The 20,832-nt window shown below is 41.3% G+C and overlaps 1 protein-coding gene across 1 annotated transcript in view; it reads left to right on the forward strand.

The window, feature by feature from the left end:
- The window catches only part of LOC124802759, a 428,511-nt gene that overhangs the window by 151,608 nt on the left and 256,071 nt on the right, over positions 1–20,832 (forward strand). Inside the window, exon 13 of the mRNA XM_047263751.1 lies at positions 14,888–15,037. Within this exon, the coding sequence (XP_047119707.1) occupies positions 14,888–15,037 (150 nt within the window). The remainder of the gene's footprint in view (positions 1–14,887; positions 15,038–20,832) is intronic.

Raw genomic sequence — 20,832 nt, forward strand, 5'->3', positions numbered from 1 at the left:
CTGAAACTGACATCCACATGAGATTCTTGGGGCTACTAAGGATGTGACAATTATGTGGTGAAAGATCTGAGCTGTATAGAGGATGTTACATTGTTTCCCAACCAAATTGCTGAAGCGTAGCTTTCATCCAATGGGCAGCATGAGAGCAGGCATTATTGTGCAACATGATGACTCTGTCCGACCGCATTCTGACATCCCAAGGGCGAAAGGCAGACCCAACATCTCACATCTCCCACAAAATGAAATCTAAAGCTGTTAACACAAGTTCTGGTAAGGTTATCATGACCTTCTACAAGTGCAGGGACCCTCTGCTTGTCATGTTTTTTGAGTGCGGATACACAATAAATACGCAGCGCTATGAAAACACTTTGCAGAAACCAGAAACTGTGACTTTCTCAGGAATGCTGTAGAATGGTTAAATGATAACATTCACCACCAAATTGCCAATTGAATGAACACTGCGCTTCAGCGATCTGGTTGGGAAACACTGCAGTACCCTCCAAACAGCCTGATCTTTCGCCCTGTGATTCTCAGATCACTGGCAACCTGAAGAAAGACATTCATGGTCATCGATTTCCATCATACAAGGAAGTGCAAGAGTAGGTTTAGTTGTGGATCCGTCAGCAGCTGACTGCATTCTATGAAACATGAACTGATCATGATGTCTTCCTGTGGGATAAATGCCTTAATGCATGTGATGATTGCTATTGGATGGAACCACTCTATGGTTCCGTTGTGGTGGGTGTTCCATTTTCATTTCTAAGTGGCATGAGCCCATTATATTAAGCACATTTGGTACGTAATGTTGAGTTCTAGAATTACATTGACACAACAGTGGGCTTTGTTAAGTCAATAGGCACATAAACAAGTGTGTGTGTGCACATACTTTAACAGGGCTACATTGTCAATGCTGGGGCCAGAATTGGGTTGGGATTGACTTGAATGGTGCAAGAGGAGCAAATTTTTTACGTGAGCAATGGATCTATGAGCTGTGTAAAGGGAGGGCAAAGGCTAGGGGAGGGGAAGGGAAAACAAGGGGAGAAGATAAATGGCTCTGAGCGCTGTGTGAGTTAACTTCTGAGGTCATCAGTCGCCTAGAACTTAGAACTAATTAAACCTAACTAACCTACGGACATCACACACATCCATGCCCGACGCAGGATTTGAACCTGCGACCGTAGCGTTCGCTCAGTTTCAGACTGTAACGCCTAGAACCGCATGGCCACTCCGGCCAGAGGGGAGAAGATAGGTTTGCAGCACCAGAGGAAGTTCGTCCAGATACTGACAGGAGTAGCTGCATGGAGTAGAGGGTAGAATAAAGTGGATAAATGAGACCACTGAGAAGATGAGAATGTAATGGGGTGAAAGGAGCAGGAAAATGATTGAATACAGGTGCTGAGGCCAAAACAGGACAAGGACTGTTGGAAACGACAGGATGATATAAGTGAGTTTTGAAAAAATAGATCCCCCTCCATTCAGTGAAGCTGATGTTACAGGAGTTGCAGCAAGACAAATATAATCTAAGCGGCATGAGCTACAAAGTGTCACTGAAGTAGACCTCACCACATTAGGCACTTAGCAGTGGTCAATGTAAAGGGCAGATATCTGATTATTGATATGGTGCTATAAAAAGTCATATTTTAGTTTCAGTGGAGATGAAATGCTGTGTGACTGCTTTCACAGATGGGTGTGCTTTTGAAGAGATATATTGTAGTACTGGAATAGTACGTGTTGGATGGCTGCATAAGGGTAGGTCTTGCACCTGCATGTTTTGCATAGATACGATCCATGTTACAAGTGCTTGGGAGCAGGAGTGGCACAAGGAATGATCAGGATATTTCATGTGTTTCGTGGATGGCTGATTATTGCTTAGAAGAAGGTGAGAAGGAGTTTTGTAGAGATTATTCCTCATTTCGGTGCAAGATGAAAATAGTTGAAGCCTTAGGGAAGAATAGAGTCCAAATGTTCCAGTCCTGGATGGAATGGTATAGTGATAAGGATGCACCTTTGTAGTCGATTAATGAGTATGTCATGAATGTTAATAGCCCTTATAAAAGTCTATAGGGAAAGCCAAAACCTGAGAGTTTGGATAATTTTTAATATTTTGGAAGACAATGAATGTTAATAGCATAGGAGGGTGTGGTACAGGAGAAGAAGAGGTATGGGACATGGCCCATATCTGAAAGATTGTACAAGCTGTAGATTAGATTAGGTTTGGTGTTTCTTCTGTAGACCCTTAGAGAGGAGATCTTGGATCCTCAGTAGGCTATTCACTAATACAGATAGGATTTGTTAATACTTGATCTTGTGTTATACAGCTGAGAAATGTCAACACATACAACAACCAGAAGTTTCACAGGAATGAAGATCTATTGTTCTGTCACAGTTCTCATTGCAGTGCACTGTGGACATTTTTATTCAAAGAAAATTTGCCAGCTAGTGACTTATGCTAAATTACTGTAGGATATATAATATCATGCAAAGTATTTGCACCCACCAGGGTGGGGAAGTGCATATTGTTAGACAGTTATGGTAATGGAAAGCCTCTTGAGAGTTATAGATAGCAAGTGAGGGGGAATGCCTAAGACATGACTTCCCACAGTGTGGCCCCTAGCTTTCTCTCAACAAACCAAATTCAGTGAGATGTCTTGTTTACATCTGTGATTATAATGGTGTCTTACAGTAAGAAGAACACTTGATATACTGCCAGCAGTTTAAGAGTCAAGAGACAGAATGAACATCATGACTACAAATGTCTGTTACAAAATATGTCACAATGACAAGTGTCCTTTGGCTTCCAGTATTTAAGGATGAAACAAAATATACCTTCAAGGAACCATTGCTCAAAAGTGAGTTCTCAGTGAGAGCATAGAAAAAGATAATCATATTCCCATTTATTTAGTATCTACATACCAAAATGTATAACAACTTCATGTGATCAATCAAAACAATATTGTAGTATTCACATTAAATGAAGCAGCTAAACAGATCATGATGTGTCCAAATGCTGTCTCATAAAAAAGCTGTAATGTCTGCTGGATAGTGCTTCTTTAAAACTACAGTAATAATGTGCTGTTTACAAAGAATGCACAAGTTTTTTTTGTTGTATGAGAAATATGTACCTAACAATAACATTTCAATTGACACTTTTATTAAAAACAAATAATAGACAATAGTAGTTTTTGTCTGTGTTTTGAATTAATTAATTTACATAGGGGTAAAGTCATTATAAATGCTGGGTAAATTGATTGCCATCTGTAAATTGGCTAACAGTTTTAATAACTTAATATGAGAGCATGGTGCATGGAATGTGAAAATAACTGTCTATAACAATGAAAACAATCAATTAGTGATAAAATTACTTAATTGGATACATAAAAAATCTACTCACCAAGCAGCGGCAGAACACACACATAAAAGACTGTTGTGATTGGCAAGCTTTAGGAGCCAGTGGCTCCTTCTTCAGGTAGGAGGGTTGAGGGCGAAGGAAGAAGTGTGAAGGTAAAGGACTGGAGAGGTCTAGAAGAAGGGGTAGATTTTGGGAAAGTCACCCAGAACCATGAGTCAGGGAGAATTACAGTATGGTATGAGAAGGAAAGACTGATTGTTAGGGACTGCATCAGACGAGGTTTGAAAACCTGATATCTTAAAGGTGGAAGACAGGGTAATATGCAAGACAGAGATTACTACTAAAACATCATGTAAGAGTTAATAACAGTGAGTAGCTAAGTGCATTGTATGTAACAGAGGTGGTAGGGGGCGTTGAAAAAGAGACGGGAAAGACAATGAAAGATGTAGAAAACTAAAACAGAGTGAAGCAAAGAGTAGCTACAGTGAAGAAAAGCTGAGATGGAAGAAATTAATGTAAATTAAGGCCAGGTGGGTAGTGAGAGCCAAGGACATGATGTAGTGCTAGTTCACACCTGAGAGTTCTAAAAAAACTGGTGTCTGGGGGAAGAATCCAGATGGAAAATATGGTGAAACAGGTGCCGAGGTCACGAATGTCATGTTGTAGAGCATGCTCTGCAACAGGATATTGCAAGTTGCCAATATATACCCTCTGCCTATGCCCATTCATCCTAACTGATAATTTGGTGGTAGTCATGCTGATGTAGAAGGCTGAGCTGCGTTTACATATCAGCTGGTATATGACAAGTGTCGTTTTGCTAACTAACTATATAGATACAGTCTGTTTCTGCATGATTAGACAACAGGGAGGGCTTAATCAGAATCTTTGTCCCTCCTGACAGTGAATGAGTTGAGTTCCTCACACAATTTCACAAGGTAAAGGAGGACCAAAGTGATATATAGATGCCCATTGATGAAGATTTTTGCAATAGATATAACTAGGACAACATTTATGAACTCATTCAGCAAATTAGTACATTGACTGCCAACTACCAGTTTTCTTATACCTTATGAGCTGACTATGGGCACCAATTACAGGTTACTTTGTACAAAATCAGTTTCTACATAAAGCCAAGTACGGAAACATTCGCAGCAAATATATGTGAAGTAGTGAGCACCAGATACAGCTACAGTGAATTGCATGGGTATGGTGTAACATAATTTTCATTTTCTCACTGTAAATAAAGTAACTTAATAGTGCTTACAAAATTTCATACAAATAATATAGTTTTGCCATAAAACATAGACATTGTATTCCAGGCAGTAATAAAAAATTATGTTCATTTTATTGATGATACATCTCGAAACATTCTCTTTTCATCTACTTCTTTCTGTGTGACTGGTATCTTATTCACTATCAATGAATGAATAATTTTTTCTATACAATATAGAGATCAGAGACGTCTTCCAGTTACTTGAAAATAAAACAGATGTAAATATACATCTGTTATAACAGAGAAATCTTATTCAGCCATCTAATATTTTTTTACAAAACTGAATAATAAGAAACCATTTCATTGGATTGATTGACACTTGAAATGCAATTCTTGTATTACAGAAAATGCATGAGCAACCTCCAGTTGTGGAATTGAAAATTTATACTGTACCAGGACTCGATCCTGGATTAGCTGCTTTTCATTAACAGTTGCCTCAACAATTTTGGATATCCATGCACACTTCACAGCCAGTCCTAAACTCCTATATGTCACTGTCCATGTGTCATTAACCTGCACTTGTACACTTACTGTAATGCCTGTACAGGGGAGACATTTAATCAAAAGTCACTAGCCTGGTATCAGCAGATGAATAAGATATTGCAGTGTCTCCATTTGTAAGAAGTATGATGAAATGTTTCTTTAGATGTGCATGCATGCATGCAGTTGTAGCACAGAAGTGCCACCTCTGGATGCAGCGTTGGGGCAGAACAAGGTACCATTAGCGAGATCATCACCGAGATGTATTGGTGAAACCACGGACACTGGCGCACAGTTGCCTGCCATTCTGGCCTCAGTTCACTGAGCACATCTGCTGCCACCTCCTGTGGATGCTGTATCTGCACCTACAGAACTTGGATAGTCAGTAAATTATTTGTCGCCATTGGCTACCTTCAACTTCTGCAGCTACTCTCACCTTCATCGGCTTACCACTCACCCACATCCAGTCCACACCCTTTACATGTGACTGAAACTGATTTTGATGAATAAAGTAGACAATACAGCAAATTTTGGTAAAATACATTATGATTTTCTGCTAACCTTTCTGTTGTCACATACTTTCCCGCACACTTAAGTTCACAGAGTTACAAAATTTGTCCTTATATAGCTCATATCCTTCATTCTACTATGCGTCCATCATATCAAAAAGAACTCCAGAAGCATGAATCATCTCTGCCATTTCCTCTAAACTTACCATGACAGATTCCTATCTTGAATACTATGCCACTACATTCTCAGAGTTCCTCAAATTTCACAGCATTCTTTTGGTTCTTCTTTTGATACTGCCTGAAAAACGGACGACCGTATCTCAGAATCATTAATTCCTCAATGCAAAGTATCTTGTCTGAAGCATAATTATTGCTCATGATACCATAAAAATGAACTGATCTAATTTTGCAGTTTTGATCATTGAGTTGTTTGAGATATTAAATTATGCCAGTAACAGCTGAAATACACACATCAAAAAATATTTTGCATCACCTCGGTTCCGAGGGTTCCAAATCCTGTACAGAAAATTACAGTATAAATCAACATAAACATCATTTCCGCCCTTTTTATTGCTCATGAAAACCACATATTGCATGTTTTACCACCATACAGCGATACCTTCAGAGGTGGTGGTTCAGATTGATGTACACACCGGTACCTCTAGTACCCAGTAGCATGATCTCTTGCATTGATTCATGCCTGTATTTGTCATGGCATACTATCCACAAGTTCATCAAGGCACTGTTGGTCCAGATTATCCCACTCCTCAATGGCGATTCACCATAGATCCCTCAGAGTGTTTGGTGGGTCACGTTGTCCATAAACAGCCCTTTTCAATCTATCCCAGGCATGTTCGATGAGGTTCATGTCTGGAGAACATGCTGGCCACTCTAGTCGAGCAGTGGAGTTATCCTGAAAGAAGTCATTCTCAAGATGTGCATGATGTGGGCACAAATTGTTGTCCATGAAGGCGAATGCCTCACCAATATGCTGCCGATATGGTTGCACTATCAGTTGTAGGATGGCATTCATGTATCGTACAGCCATTATGGTGCCTCCCATGACCACCAGAGGTGTCCGTTGGCCCCACATAATGCCACCCCAAAACAGCATGGAACCTTCACCTTGCTGCACTTGCTGAACATTGTGTCTAAGGCTTTCAGCCTGATCGTGTTGCCTCCAAACACATCTTCAATGATTGTCTGGTTGAAGCATATGCCACACTCATCAGTGAAGAGAACATGATGCCAATCGTGAGCGGTCCATTCAGCATGTTGTTGGGCACATGTGTATTATGCTGAATGGTGTCGTGGTTGCAAAGATGTACCTCACCATGGACATTGGGAGTGAAGTTGCACATCATGCGGCCTATTGCACACAGTTCGAGTCATAACATGACATCCTGTGGCTGCACAAAAAGCATTATTCAACATGGTGGCGTTGATGTCAGGGTTTCTCTGAGCCATAATCCATAAGCAGTGGTCATCCACTGCAGTACTAGCCCTTGGGCGGCCTGAGCAGGCATGTCATTGACAGTTCCTCACTCAGTGTATCTCCTCCTTGTCCGAATAACATCACTTTGGTTTACTCTGAGACACCTGGAAAATTCCCTTGTTGAGAGCACTTCCTGGCACAAAGTAACAATCTGGACGTGATTGAACCACGGTATTGACCATCAAGGCATGGTTGAACTACAGACAACATGAGCCATTTACATCCTTCTGGTGGAATGACGCGAAGTGATCGGCTGTCAGAATCCCTCTGTCTAATAGGCACTGCTCATGTGTGGTTGTTTACATCTTTGGGCATGTTTAGTGATACCTCTGAGCAGTCAAAGGGACTGTGTCTGTGATACAATACCCACAGACAATGTCTATCTTCAGGAGTTCTATGAACTAGGGAGATGCAAAACGTTTTTTGATGTGTGTATATTCCTGCTTATTACAGATTGTCAGAATATGATAGTGTAAAAGGACTTGTGCTCCAGTAATGTTGTATTAACAGAATACAACATCATCCTATGGACCACAGTCCCAGATGATGATGATGATGATGTTTTCTTCTATTGGATAGGTCAATCTCTGCAAGTTCAGTAGTATCCAATCCTCCCAACTTTTTGTCATCCTTTTTGTAGCTGTATATGACACATTTATCTTGATGTTGTCAGTTAACTGTATCTTCTTCTACCTCAGGTCGTCCTGACAGTCACCAGTTCTTCTAGTGAATCCATGATTATACAATCTCTTCTCATTCAGTGTCCAAGCCAATTTCTTTCCATCTTCTTAATTCTTTCTGGTGTTTGTCTTTTTTCATTCAGCCTCAAAACAATCAAACAGTGGAAAGTTCAGGTAGGAATATCAATAATGTAGGAAAAGACAGATTGCTACTTACTCTCCTTTTTATGGGCCATCTAGAGGAGACCTTCCTAGCCTCCCAAAACATCAAACCCCTAGTCTGGTTCGGGATCATTGATGATATCTTCATAATCTGGACTCAGGGCCAAGGCACCCATCTTCATTCCTTCACAACCTCGACACCTTCTCTCTCATCTGCTTCACGTGGTCCTCCTCAACACAGCATGCCACCTTGCTAGATGCTGACCTCCTCCTCTCTGATGGCTCCATCCACACCTCTGTCCACATTAAACCCGCCAATCAGCAACAGTATCTGCACTTCGGCAGCTGTCATCCCTTACACACCAAAAAATCCCTCCCATACAGCCTGGCCAACCAGGTACAGCATATCTTCATTGACAAAATCTCCCTTTCTCAGTACGCTGAGGGTCTCACTAAGCCCTTCACAGACAGGCACTATCCCCCAGACCAACTCCACAAACAGATCTTCTGTGCAGTTTTCCCTCACACCCCAATCCTCCCACCACCTGTGAGAACCAGCCACAAAGAATTGGACTGGTACAACTGAAATACATCCTTTGCCAGGGCTTTGATCACCTATCATTGTGGTCTCAAATGAAGTGCCATCATACCTGAGATACTTCCCACCCCTCCAAAAGTGGTGATTTGTCACCTGCCTAATCTCCACAACATCCTAGTCCATTGCTATACCACTCCCAATCCTAGCTCCTTGCACAAGTATCATATTCATGTGGAAGACCCAGGTGCAGAACCTGCTCAATCCACCCACCCAGCACTTCCTATTCCACTACTGCCACAGGTTTGTCTTACCCCATCAGGGGTCGGGCCACCTTTGAAAGCACCCATGTCATTTACCAGTTCTGTTGCAATCATTGCACAGCTTTTTATGTTGGTATGACTACCAACCTGCTGTCCATGAGGATGGATGGCCACCACCAAACTTTGGCCAAGAGCTGTGTGAAATACCCTGTGGCATAACATGCAGCTGAACATAACACACTTGATTCCACTGGCTGCTTCACATCTCAGTACATATGTATTCCCCCCTCACCACCAGCTTTTGTGAACTGTGCAGATGGGAGTTATCCTTACAACACATTCTCCACTCCTGTAATTATCCTGGACTCATTCTCATCATCTCCAACCCAGTTTATTTGCAGTCTTCTGCTAATGCATCTGCTGATCATTCCTCGCTCCTCTCCTTTTTTGCCTTTTTTTCCCCCCATCTCCCTGTCCCACAAGCTCATGACACTGTTCCTGTTGACAGTCTAGTCCCTGCACACTCCACCAGACAGCTTTGTCTCTCTCCCCACCAGTACACCACTGTCCCTTCCCTTCTCCTTCCCCACCCTCTCCAGTTAGCTGCTTGCATCCCACATGATGCTGGCCCGAGATGCTCTGTCCATCTTGCACCTTCCACTTTTCTCTAGATCCACATCTCAAAAGCCTCTAAGCATTTCTCCTCTCTCCACCACAGTGTTTATGCTTTGGCACCATACAGGCCAACATTCCATACAAAACACTTCACTAACCTCTTCCTCAGCTGTTTATTTGTTAACCAACAGAAAAACTTCCATTTCAGTTATATCTGTAACTGTATACTTCAAGTGGCTCCTCAATCTCCTCATCTACTTCTTTCGTATTCTGGCTTTTGGATATATTAATTTGTTCAATTAATAATGTAACAAATTCTTCAGAAGCATGAGGGATGGGGGGAGCACCAAGTGCGTTGATGACAAAATATTTCAACTGATAATTCAATTCAAGTCACAATTTCCACAGCACTTTCTCACAGAACAAAACGACTGATCAGTCTTAAGCAATTTTACTCTATGTATCACTGTTATGTGTAGTGTCCTGGTATTGGACCAGTCTGATCACCTACTTCATTTTATTCTCTGTAATCACTGTCTGATTCCTCAGTAGAATGCTCATTTGAAGGTGGTGCATAGACACTTACACCACCTGAAAATTAGCCCACAAACTTGCCCCATTCTCATTTGTTAATGTTGCCTAGCTATTCAAATTCTACATCACTCAGCTTCTACTTAATACTAATCATTTTATGAGGAAAATTAACCACAGTTTACTATCATCATCAGTGAACTATCTAAAAATAAGAATAGAATGGCTATTAATGCAATACAAGAAACATATTGGCTACATTATAAATATACTTACAAATATGCAAGCTGATAGCAGATTGTTGACAATGAGTTATCTCATTACTGCCATCTGAGCAGAATATGCTGCTCTGTACTACAAGATTACTTGCAGATGTTGCATGTGCAGTTTGCCCTTTTTGGCCATGACAGTCAGCATGTTAAACAAAGTTATAGGGAGAATGAAGTATATACCATGAAAACAGTATGATCAAATAATATTTGCTGCTACTCCCCAATACATTTTCTATTGAGGTTTGTTCTAGAGAACTCTACACTCTTTTGAAGCAATGTAAATGTCGGCATGCCCATCTCCATATGAACGATTTAAATCTATTATGAATTACAATATTTCATGTTGCAAGGAGGTTTTAAATACACTGATGCTAAAAGTTTCAAAATGTGATCATAAAGAGAATGATGATTATGCCATGAAAAATGGTTGATCCAGGAATACTTGCTGTTGTTCCTCAAAATGTTTTCTCTTGTATGGTTTGTTCTCAAGAACCTTCTGTATGTCAACATGCACGAGTCTATACCAAGATTTACATCCACTATGAATTAAAAAGTCTTTCATTGATGCAAGGATTGTTTAAATATGCTGGTGCTAAAATTTTCTATTTGCTTCCCACAGAGCTTAAGAGCTAAAGAAACAGAGAGACTGTTAAACTGCTTTTTTTCTCCCCCTGCCTGAGGGCAGTCTTCCTTCTCTGTTAATAAGTTGGCAAATGCAAACTTATAATATACATCATTATTAGAAAAAGACTCATCCAACCCCCAACCTAAAAAGTGTAAATATAAGTATTATTGTGATATGGGAATTATAATGTAGTAATTATGTATGTAATTTTTAAATCCATTGTTATATTGATTGATGAGTTTTTGAATCCAACTGTACTAATACCTTGTTTGTAATATACAAGTATATTTAATGATTAAATCAAGCAGTGAAAAACCCAGGATGGAATGTAACAATATGAAAAGGATAGTTGCTGCTCACTGTATAGGGGCGATGGAGAGTTGCAAACAGGCACAACAAACAGACTCTCTGAAAGTGAACTTTCAGACAACAAGGCCTTTGTCAAAAACTGATAAAGCACACACACACACACACACAAACACATATGCAAACAGAACTCACATGACCACAGTCTGGGGGAGGAACGGGGAAGGGGGATAGCTGGATAGGGATGGGGGATGGTAAAGTGCTGGTTGGGGATCACACAGGGACGAGGTGGAGAGAGAGTAGGGCACCTAGGTGCAGTTTGGTGGTTAGATAGAGGGCAGGGGGGAACAGAAAAGGGGAGAAGTAAAAAGACTGAGGGTGTTTTGGTGGAATAGAGAGCTGTGTAATGCTGGAATGGGAACAGGGAAGGGGCTATATGGCTAAGGACAATGACTAATGAAAGTTGAGGCCAGGAAGTTACAGGAACATAAGATATATTGCATACAGAGTTCCGGCCTGTGCAGTTGAGAAAAGCTGCTGTTGGTGGGAAGGATCCAGATGACATAGGCTGTGAAGCAGTCATTGAAATGAAGAACATTGTGTTGGGTGGCATGCTCAGCAGCTGAGTGATCCAGCTGTTCCTTGCTCACATTTTGGTGGTGGCCATTCATGCAGAGAGACAGCTTGTTGGTTGTCATGTCCAGGTAGAATGCAGCACAGTGGTTGCAGTTTAGCTTGTAGATCACATGTCTGGTTTCACAGGTAGGGACAGATGATGTTTGTGACCGAACTGGAAGAGGTGGTGGTGGGAGGATGTATGGGACATGTTTTGCATGTAGGTCCATCACAGGGATATGACTCATGAGTCAAGGGGTTTGGAGCAGGGGTTGTTTAGGGATGGACAAGGATATTGTGTATGTTCGGTGGGAGGCAGTATACCACTGTGGGAGAAGCGGGAAGGATAGTAGGTAGGGCATTTCTCATTTCAGGGCACAACATGAGGCAGTTGAGACCCTGGTGGAGAATGTAATTCATTTGTTCCAGTCTTGTGTGCTACTGAGTCATGAGGGGAATGCTCCTCTTTAGCCAGATAGTGGGACACTGAGTGGTGGGGGGTGACTGGAAAGCTAAGGCATGGGAGATCTGTTTCTGTACAAGATTGGGTGGGTAATTATGGTCTGTGGGGGCCTCAGAAGGACCCTCAGTATATTTCGAGAAGGAGTGCTTGCCACTGCAGATGTGATGGCCATGGGTGGGTAGGCTGTATGGAAGGGACTTGGTATGGAATGGATGGCAGCTATTGAAGTGGATGTATTGATGGTGGTTGGTAGGTTTCATATGGACATAGGTACTGAGGTGGATGTCAGCATCGAGGAAGTTGTGAACGGGAGATGTTGTTGAGGTTCTGGAGGAATGTGGATAGGGTGTCCTCACCTTCAATCCAGATCATGAAGATGGCATCAGTGAATCTGAACCAGCTGAGGGGTTTGAGATTCTGGGTGTTTAGGAAGGATTGCTGTAGATGGCCCATGAATAGGTTGGCATAGGATGGTTCCATACAGGCGTCCATAGCCATATCCCATATTTGTTTGTAGGTAATGCCTTCAGAGAAGTAGTAATTGTGGGTGAGGACATAGTTGGTCATGGCGACTAGGAAGGAGGTTGTTGGTTTGGAATTGCTCAGGTGTTGGGAAAGGTAGTGTTCAATAGTGATAAGGCCATGGGCTTTAGGGATGTTAATGTCAAGGGAGATGGTATAAACAGTGACGAGCAGGGCACCATGTGGTAATGAAACAGGAACTGAGGAGAGTCAGTGGAGGAAATTGTTGGTATATTTTATATAGGAGGGTAGGTTACAAGCAATAGGCTGAAGGTGTTGGTCTACGAGAGCAGAGATTCTCTCAGTGGGGGCACAGTAACCAGTCACAATGGGGTGTCCTGGGTGGTTTGGTTTGTAGACTTTAGAAAGCATGTAGAAGGTAGGAGTGCAGGGAGTAGTAGGGCTGAGGAGAGGTTCTGGGATGAGCCTAAAGATTTAAGGAGAGACTGGAGATCCTGCTGGATTTCTGGAATGTGGTTACTGTGGCAGGGTTTGTAGGGATATGAATGTGACAGCTGGTGGAGTCCTTCTGCCAGGTATTCCTTGTGGTTCAAAACAACAATGGTGGAGCATTTGTCAGCAGGTAGGATTATTAGGTCAGGATCAGTTTTTAGGTGGCAGATTGCAGCTCATTCTGTGGATGTAAGGTTAGTTTGCATGTTGAGGGATTTGAGGAATGATGGTGAACCAAGGTTTGAGGTTAAGAAATTCTGGGAAGCTAACAGGGAGTGATTTGAGGACAATGGGAGTGGATCACCTATCCCGTCAAAAGCAGGGCTACTTGTGGAACCAGTGATATGATCTACAAGCTGATCTGCAACCATTGTGATGCATTCTATGTGAGCATGACAAGAACAGACACGAATGTCCACTGACTAAGAGTGGCCAGGAAACAGCTTGATGACTCTGTTGCTGAGCATGCCACCCAACATGACATTCTTCATTTCAGTGATTACTTCACAGCCTATATCGTCTGGATCCTTAGCACCAACATGAGCTTTTCTGAAATGCACAGGTAGGAACTCTGTCTGGAATATATCCTATGTTCCCCTAACCCTCCTGGCCTCAAACTTCATTAGTCATTGCCCTTACCCATCTAGTCCCTTCCCTGTTCCCATTCCGGCACTGCACAGCCCTCTATTCAACCTATGCATCCTCAGTCTTTTTACTTCTCTCCTTTTCCACTGCCACCCAACTGCATCTCACTGCCCTACTTTCTCTCCACCTCATCACTGTATGCTCCTCTAGCAGCACTTTACCATCCTCCACCCCTACCCAGCTAATCCTCCCTCTCCCCACCCCAGCTTCCTCCATACTCCCACCACCCAGTTGCCTCTCCAGTCATGCACTGCTGCTCACAGTCTGGATTCAACTGCCAGAGACTGTTGTCATGTGCGTGTGAGTTGTGTTTGTGTGAATGTAGTGTGTACGTTGTCTATTTTTGAGAAAGGCCTTGTTCAGTGAAAGCTCACTTTCTGATAGTCTTTTTATTGTGCCTATCTGTACTCAGCATCTCCACTATTTGGTGAGTAGCAACTATCCTTTTCATATTGTTATATTTAAGGATTGTTTAATCAAGTACTATATTTGAGTGTTGCGTCACACCAGTAAATGTTGGTGACACCAATGCTACTATGTTTAAAATCCAAGGCAAAATCATTGATCCATGAATCAACAGAACTTGTATACAGTAATAAAATTAAGAATAAACTAAACAAGTCACAGCCTGCAACCCCTTGTTCAAATAGTATGTTTCATTTTGCATGGAACACGACCATACTCTGTGTGTGAAATATTGCTACCGGTATTAACTGACAACATTTTTTTTTTTTTTTACTGTTATGCCACACCTTTTTATCTTTTATTTTCCTTTAAAACAGAACTTTATTATGTAGTTGAATTATTTTCACCGAATGTCATTCATCTGAAGGTCATTTATGAAATGCCTGAACTTGTGAATTATGTATCTCATAAGTATAACATAATACAATCTATGGTTTGTCATAAATAGAAACTTTTTATTAACTTTCTTGACCTCATTTCATTATTACTATAATAATACAATTTTAAAACTTATGCAGGTAATTGACATTAATTTTTATTTTTTATTTTTAGTGATATGGTGCATAACTGAAATAGATAATATTTATATCTAGACATTGAAGTTTTGCTTTTGATTTTCATTCTTCCAGTATCATTGGCTGGTGCAAGACATGAATGGTAACTCTGTGGATTTATCTCCTGCTGATGGTCCCATACTAAGAGTTCCACCAGCCACTCTCCGTGGTGGCTACACTTACAATGTCACCTGCACTACTGTCATCAACATGGAAACATTAAAAGTTAAGATCTGCGTTTTTTAACATGGTTTGTGTGGTGTAAATCAGTTTCAGTCATAGAAGCATCATCTCATTGTTACACATATAGTCCAGATTATGTTCATCATGTATTGAAAAATGTATTCATGCATAATACAATCCAGTAACCTTATGTAAATGTCCATTCCAAATACAAAATATTAAAGTAGTTTAGCCACAGAATGGAAATCACTATGTGCCCAGTTGTAAAACTAAGAAAGATACATTAAAGAATGATTATATTAGATTAGTCATGAATAAGAACCCATCCAATCAGTTACTGTGTGTGTTGTGATCAAAGTACCTGGTGTATGAAATGTGACACTCCTGTATGGCAACAATTAAACTTTTTCAGTTACATAGCGGAAAGAAGAGCTTGTCAGTGGAGAATACAACAGCGAGAAATTCCACCTTACAGTAGCATTGTCCCTAAAAAACTTAAGCCTGTAACTTATGTAAATGTCTATTCCAAATACAAAATATTAAAGTAGTTTAGCCACAGAATGGAAATCACTATGTGCCCAGTTGTAAAACTAAGAAAGATACATTAAAGAATGACTATATTAGATTAGTCATGAATAAGAACCCATCCAATCAGTTACTGTGTGTGTTGTGATCAAAGTACCTGGTGTATGAGATGTGACACTCCTGTGTGGCAACAATCAAACTTTTTCAGTTACATAGCGGAAAGAAGAGCTTGTCAGTGGAGAATACAACAGCGAGAAATTCCACCTTACAGTAGCATTGTCCCTAAAAGCACTAACTAAACTTAAGCCTATAACTAAGTAACTGTTTATCAGAAGGAATGTTCAACATTCAGCCAAAGAATAAGCACAACATAATTGTAAAACACAGCACCTCTGATGGCTGGCATGAAAATATATGTCAGCTTGATATAAATACGCATTCGCGATGCCACACAATACTGTACTACACCAAGAAGTGGTGATATTGGCTGCTACATCAGCTTCTTCAGGGGAAGTAGAGCATTATCCCAGAAGCATGCTGGAAAGTGGACATATCAACCTGATCTTGTTGTACATACTGGAGGTCTGTCTGCGCTAGCCGGGAAAGGTGCCAGTGCTGTTGTTGCTGCTGGTGCTGGTGTAGACCAGCATCATGATACGATAGTAGTTGGCTCTTCTCAAAACGCATATGCTGGCTTCACTCAATCAGGGAAGATGGTAGTGGGATTGTTGTTAACAAGCATGTTGATAGTGTGTGCTTCCTGTCATATGACCTTGTTTGGGCTCATATATAGTGGTTGTAGTACTGCTCAAACACATTCAGTACACAGCATGAAGTGCATACACTTGTCTAGGACCTGATGTACATAGCTGGAAGCCATGCCATGTCTTGATGCATGCTGGGGATGAATGTGAGAAATAGTCACAACTGTCTTGTTTGAGTGGTTGTAGGGAATATGCATCCACAAATGCTCCTGATAGGCGTAATGTTTCACTGTAAACCAACTTGACTGCTAAAGAGTCTAAATCTGGTTTGTGGGCACTCCTCAGGCTGAGTAAAACCATTGGCAGGGTGGTGGTCCACTTTGTCCTGTGGCACATCATGGCTGCCTTCAGAGAATGATGCCAGCATTCTATCATCCTGTTAGTGGTTGGGTGGTAGCTTGTAGTCTTATGGTGTACTGTGCCACATAATTTTGTAAGATGGGTCAACTGTTCAGACTAATATTGGTGTATGCTGTCCCTCATGTCACGTAGAAGACAGCCAAAATGTGGTATCCAAATAGAAATGAAGGTGGAATCTAAAGCCTCTGCCCAGATGTTATCTATTGGCGCTGCTTCTTTCCAGCAGGTGAATCGATACAATCATTCCCTGTAAGTACTGTTGCCTATTTGATGGATGTAACGAGCCTACAACTTAAATATGAACATGCATTAAGTGACCAGACATATCCAGAAAATCTCTCACTGGTGGAAGCAAATTTTGGTTGACCTTGTGCTACTGACATTTGATGCACCTAAATGTCTGGCCAAACAAATGTGTGAGATTAGGTGAGTTATTGGTCTAACTCCAGGCTGACACAGATTATGTAGGCTGTTCAGTGCTCCTCTTTGGAATGTGGCAGGCAGGAAAGGTCAAGGTTTACCATTTGCCTTCTCCCAATATAACTTTATTTTGGCTCCATGCACATTGACTAATTGGAGGTTCATGTTTATGATATATCTTTGAGTAGGGTTCTTGACTCTTGATCAGTCTGTTACGCTTTGGCAAGTTGAGCTAGATCAGTCGAACATGAGATGCTGCTGAACTGAGAAAGACAATTGGTGACTATATTGTCGATCCCAGAAATATGTGTCACATCCATGCTGAACTGGAATATGTATGTGGTGTATGAGTAAAGTAATGAGATTGACAACACTGTGTTGTTCTACTTGTGTAGACCAGCATGTTCATCCCTCCCAGATGCATAATCTGCATTTCAGCTCTATACTGCCATTATGTGATTTGTGAGAGTGCCGTCAGTGAAGCTGTGTTTTTGTTGTGTGCTATGAAAATGGAACATCAGGTTTTAGAGCAATGTTATGTGTGTTAAGATTGGGAGACCCATGAGTATGACACTTGAAAAGTTGAAACAGTTCTACGGGGAACATTCTTTACCAAGGGCACAAGTTTTTCACTGGCAGAAGTCATTTTTGGAAGGCCAAGAACACACTCAGGGAGACCTTCAACTTCAAAAACCAATGAAAACATCAAATGTGTGCACGCTCTTGTGAGATCAGACTGACTGTTAACAATAACAGCGATAGGTGACCTGTTAAATTCGAACCCTTTCATTGTGTATCAAATTTTGACTGAAGATTTGCACATGCAAAAGATTTGTGCCAAAATGGTGCCGAAAAACCTTGCAACTGAGCAGAAGGACAATTGAAGAGATGTGTATGTTGATCTTCAAGAGAGGATTGCCAATGACCACAAATAGTTCAGTCAGATGATCATAGGTGATTATTCCTGGGTTTTTGAGTATGATCCTAAGACAAAGTGGCAAAAAGAGGAGTGGCACACTGAGACATTTCATCAAATGAAAAAAGCTCAAATGAGCATATCAAAGACCAAAACAATGCTGATTTGCTTTTTTGACAGTAGGGGTATCGTGCACAAAGAACTTGTTCCTCCAGGACAAACTGACAACCAAATATTTTACAAAGATGTCCTTGAAAGGCTCAGGAAAATGATGACTTGACTGAGAGCAGATACTGCACACAAATTGATGCTGCATAATGACAATGTCCCATGTTAAATGGTCACTTCCATCACATAATTTTTGGCCTCAAAAGACATTTCCGTTGTTTAACAACCCCCCCCCCCCCCCCCCCCCCCCATTCATCTGCTCTCAGTACTTGTGGCTTTTTTCTTTTGCCCATATTGAAAAAGTCTTAAAAAGTCATCACTTTGGGACTCTGGAGAATGTTCAAAAGAATATGACTGACACATTATAAGCCCAACAAGTTGAAGTACTGTTCCAAGACTGGAAACAATGACTGCACAAGTGTATAACTGCCAAAGGGAACTACTTTGAAGGGAGAAATGTTTTTTTAAGCAAATGAAAGCTTTGGTAGATAAAAAATCAGTCTCATTACCTTTCTCACACACTTCATATACCAGTTGATTGCACTGCTGAGGTGAGTAATTGATACTGTTTTGGCAAAAAGCAAATGTAAAAGGCAGAGGTCAGTATAAATAATAAATTCCCTGGCTTCCCTTTGTGGTCAGAAGTATTTGAAGGCCTCACCAATACCAGAAGCTTTCTGTCACAAGTGCTCCATTTCTAGTGTGTGTGTGACAGCTTGCAGGAGAAGAAAACTGGAAGCTACCAAGGCCTATCATACAGTTGTTTTAGTGCACCACCAATAGCTGTCTGGCTCACATTGACCACTATCGCTAAGGGAGCATTTGGCTTGGTGAATGCAAGCAATGTAGCTTCCACTATACTCTGCTTGGTTGCCTCAAAAGCAAAGATCGTATCATCCACCCACAAAACTGGTGAGTTACCTTTGCTCTTTGAAACAGTGAGCACTGCTATTAATGGTTCGTCAACTTGGCGACACATGGCAGGTGCCGGCAATAGAAATTAAGCACACCAAGAAAATGACACAGTTCCTTATAAGTTCTTGGTTGTGGGATTTGCAAGATGGCTTCAATTTTCTCAGGTAAATATAGGGAACCTGACAATGATATCTTATCCAGGAAGTTAACGTGTGTCTAACTGAAAATGCAATTTGCAGTATTTAAAATTACAGTGTACTGTTCTAAACATTTAAACACCTCAGTTAGATGCTGCTGGTATTGTTCTGGTAAGGCTGAGAAAACCAGAATCTCATTCAGGTATGAAATGCAGAAGGAGAAACCTTGTAATGCCAAATTCATTATCCTTTGTTGGATTTGGACAGTGTTTCAGAGGCCATATGTCAGGAAACAACTCTTGAATAAACCAAATGGAGTAATTATGGCTATCTTCGGTACATCTGTCTCTGCCACTGGAGTCTGAGGGTAGCCTTGGCACAGTCTAGGACACGGAATATGATCATACTACTTAACACTAATTACTAGTCTCATAGTAAGTGTATAGGATACCAATCCAGCACAATTCTGGCATTGAGAGCTCAATAATCCCCACCTGGATTCCATGCTGCTTCTAGGCGTTAAGTCAAGTGGGGATGACAAAGGACTACTTGTTGGGTGGATAATGCCTTCCCGAATTATGCTGTCGAACTAAGCTTTTGCTGTGGCCAGACAGTCTTGGGCCAAATGTCAGGGTCAGCAGGATATCGGTGGGCCATTGGTAGTTTTAAAACAATGCATAGTGTTGTGATGCTCCCCTCACAGTGCTCCAGCTGTTCATTTCAGGGCTGAGAATTTCAGTAGTCTGTGTACTCGCCTCTTGTAGCTTTTACGAACGTGACCTTGTCTGCATGTGTTACTGCATTTCATCGGAAACCTGAGGTGGTTAATCTGGTGATCCATCAACTGGCCAAGTGTTCACCAAGTCTGGCAACATTTGGAACAGACTGGAAAATATGCCCCTCTTATGGGTTCTGATATGCCCACAATTGTCAAATCCCACACCACATCAAGCCCTAATCCAAGATCTAGCTTGATCTACAGTTACCAAACAATGGTATAGTAGGATTATTAGTTGCAGTGAGGCAGAGGGTGGTTGGTGATCACTTTCTACATAACTTTGTGCATTGAAATATGCAATAGTTTGGCCCAGTGCCCACCAGATATTTCCATCTCTACTTGCAGTTGCTTATGAACAGACACTGATCCCAGCAATCACATGCCACACCTATGTCCGGTGGCAGATGATGGGTGCAGGACATAGTAGATTTGCGTACCAAATCTTTTGTGGTACTGACAGACACAGGTTTGATTTGTCCCAGGCATCAAGGAGGTAGTTGACGAGCTACTTCTCAATCTCTCTTGTTTATGGCCAATGTCCTTGCCATGATCCTGACAAGTCAACAGTTCACCAATCTGTTTTGTCAAAAAATCAACCCTGGCTACCAGAACATCATAATAGATACCATGGGCATCAACAAACTGTTGCATGATACCATCACTGCACTTATCTGTGTGGGTGTTATTGCATCGACTAATTTATCAGCCAATTCAACAACTGTGTGCAAAGCCATATCTGTTTGAGATTCTATAATAGCCTTCACTTGAGGTGGCACACCACTTCTCCACAATGTGTGCTGAAGACTATCAGCCATGGTACTGGTGACAACCTAACTCCTTAAGTGTTTCAAGTC

This window comes from Schistocerca piceifrons, chromosome 6 (genome assembly GCF_021461385.2).
Source record: "Schistocerca piceifrons isolate TAMUIC-IGC-003096 chromosome 6, iqSchPice1.1, whole genome shotgun sequence".
Taxonomy (NCBI): domain Eukaryota; kingdom Metazoa; phylum Arthropoda; class Insecta; order Orthoptera; family Acrididae; genus Schistocerca; species Schistocerca piceifrons.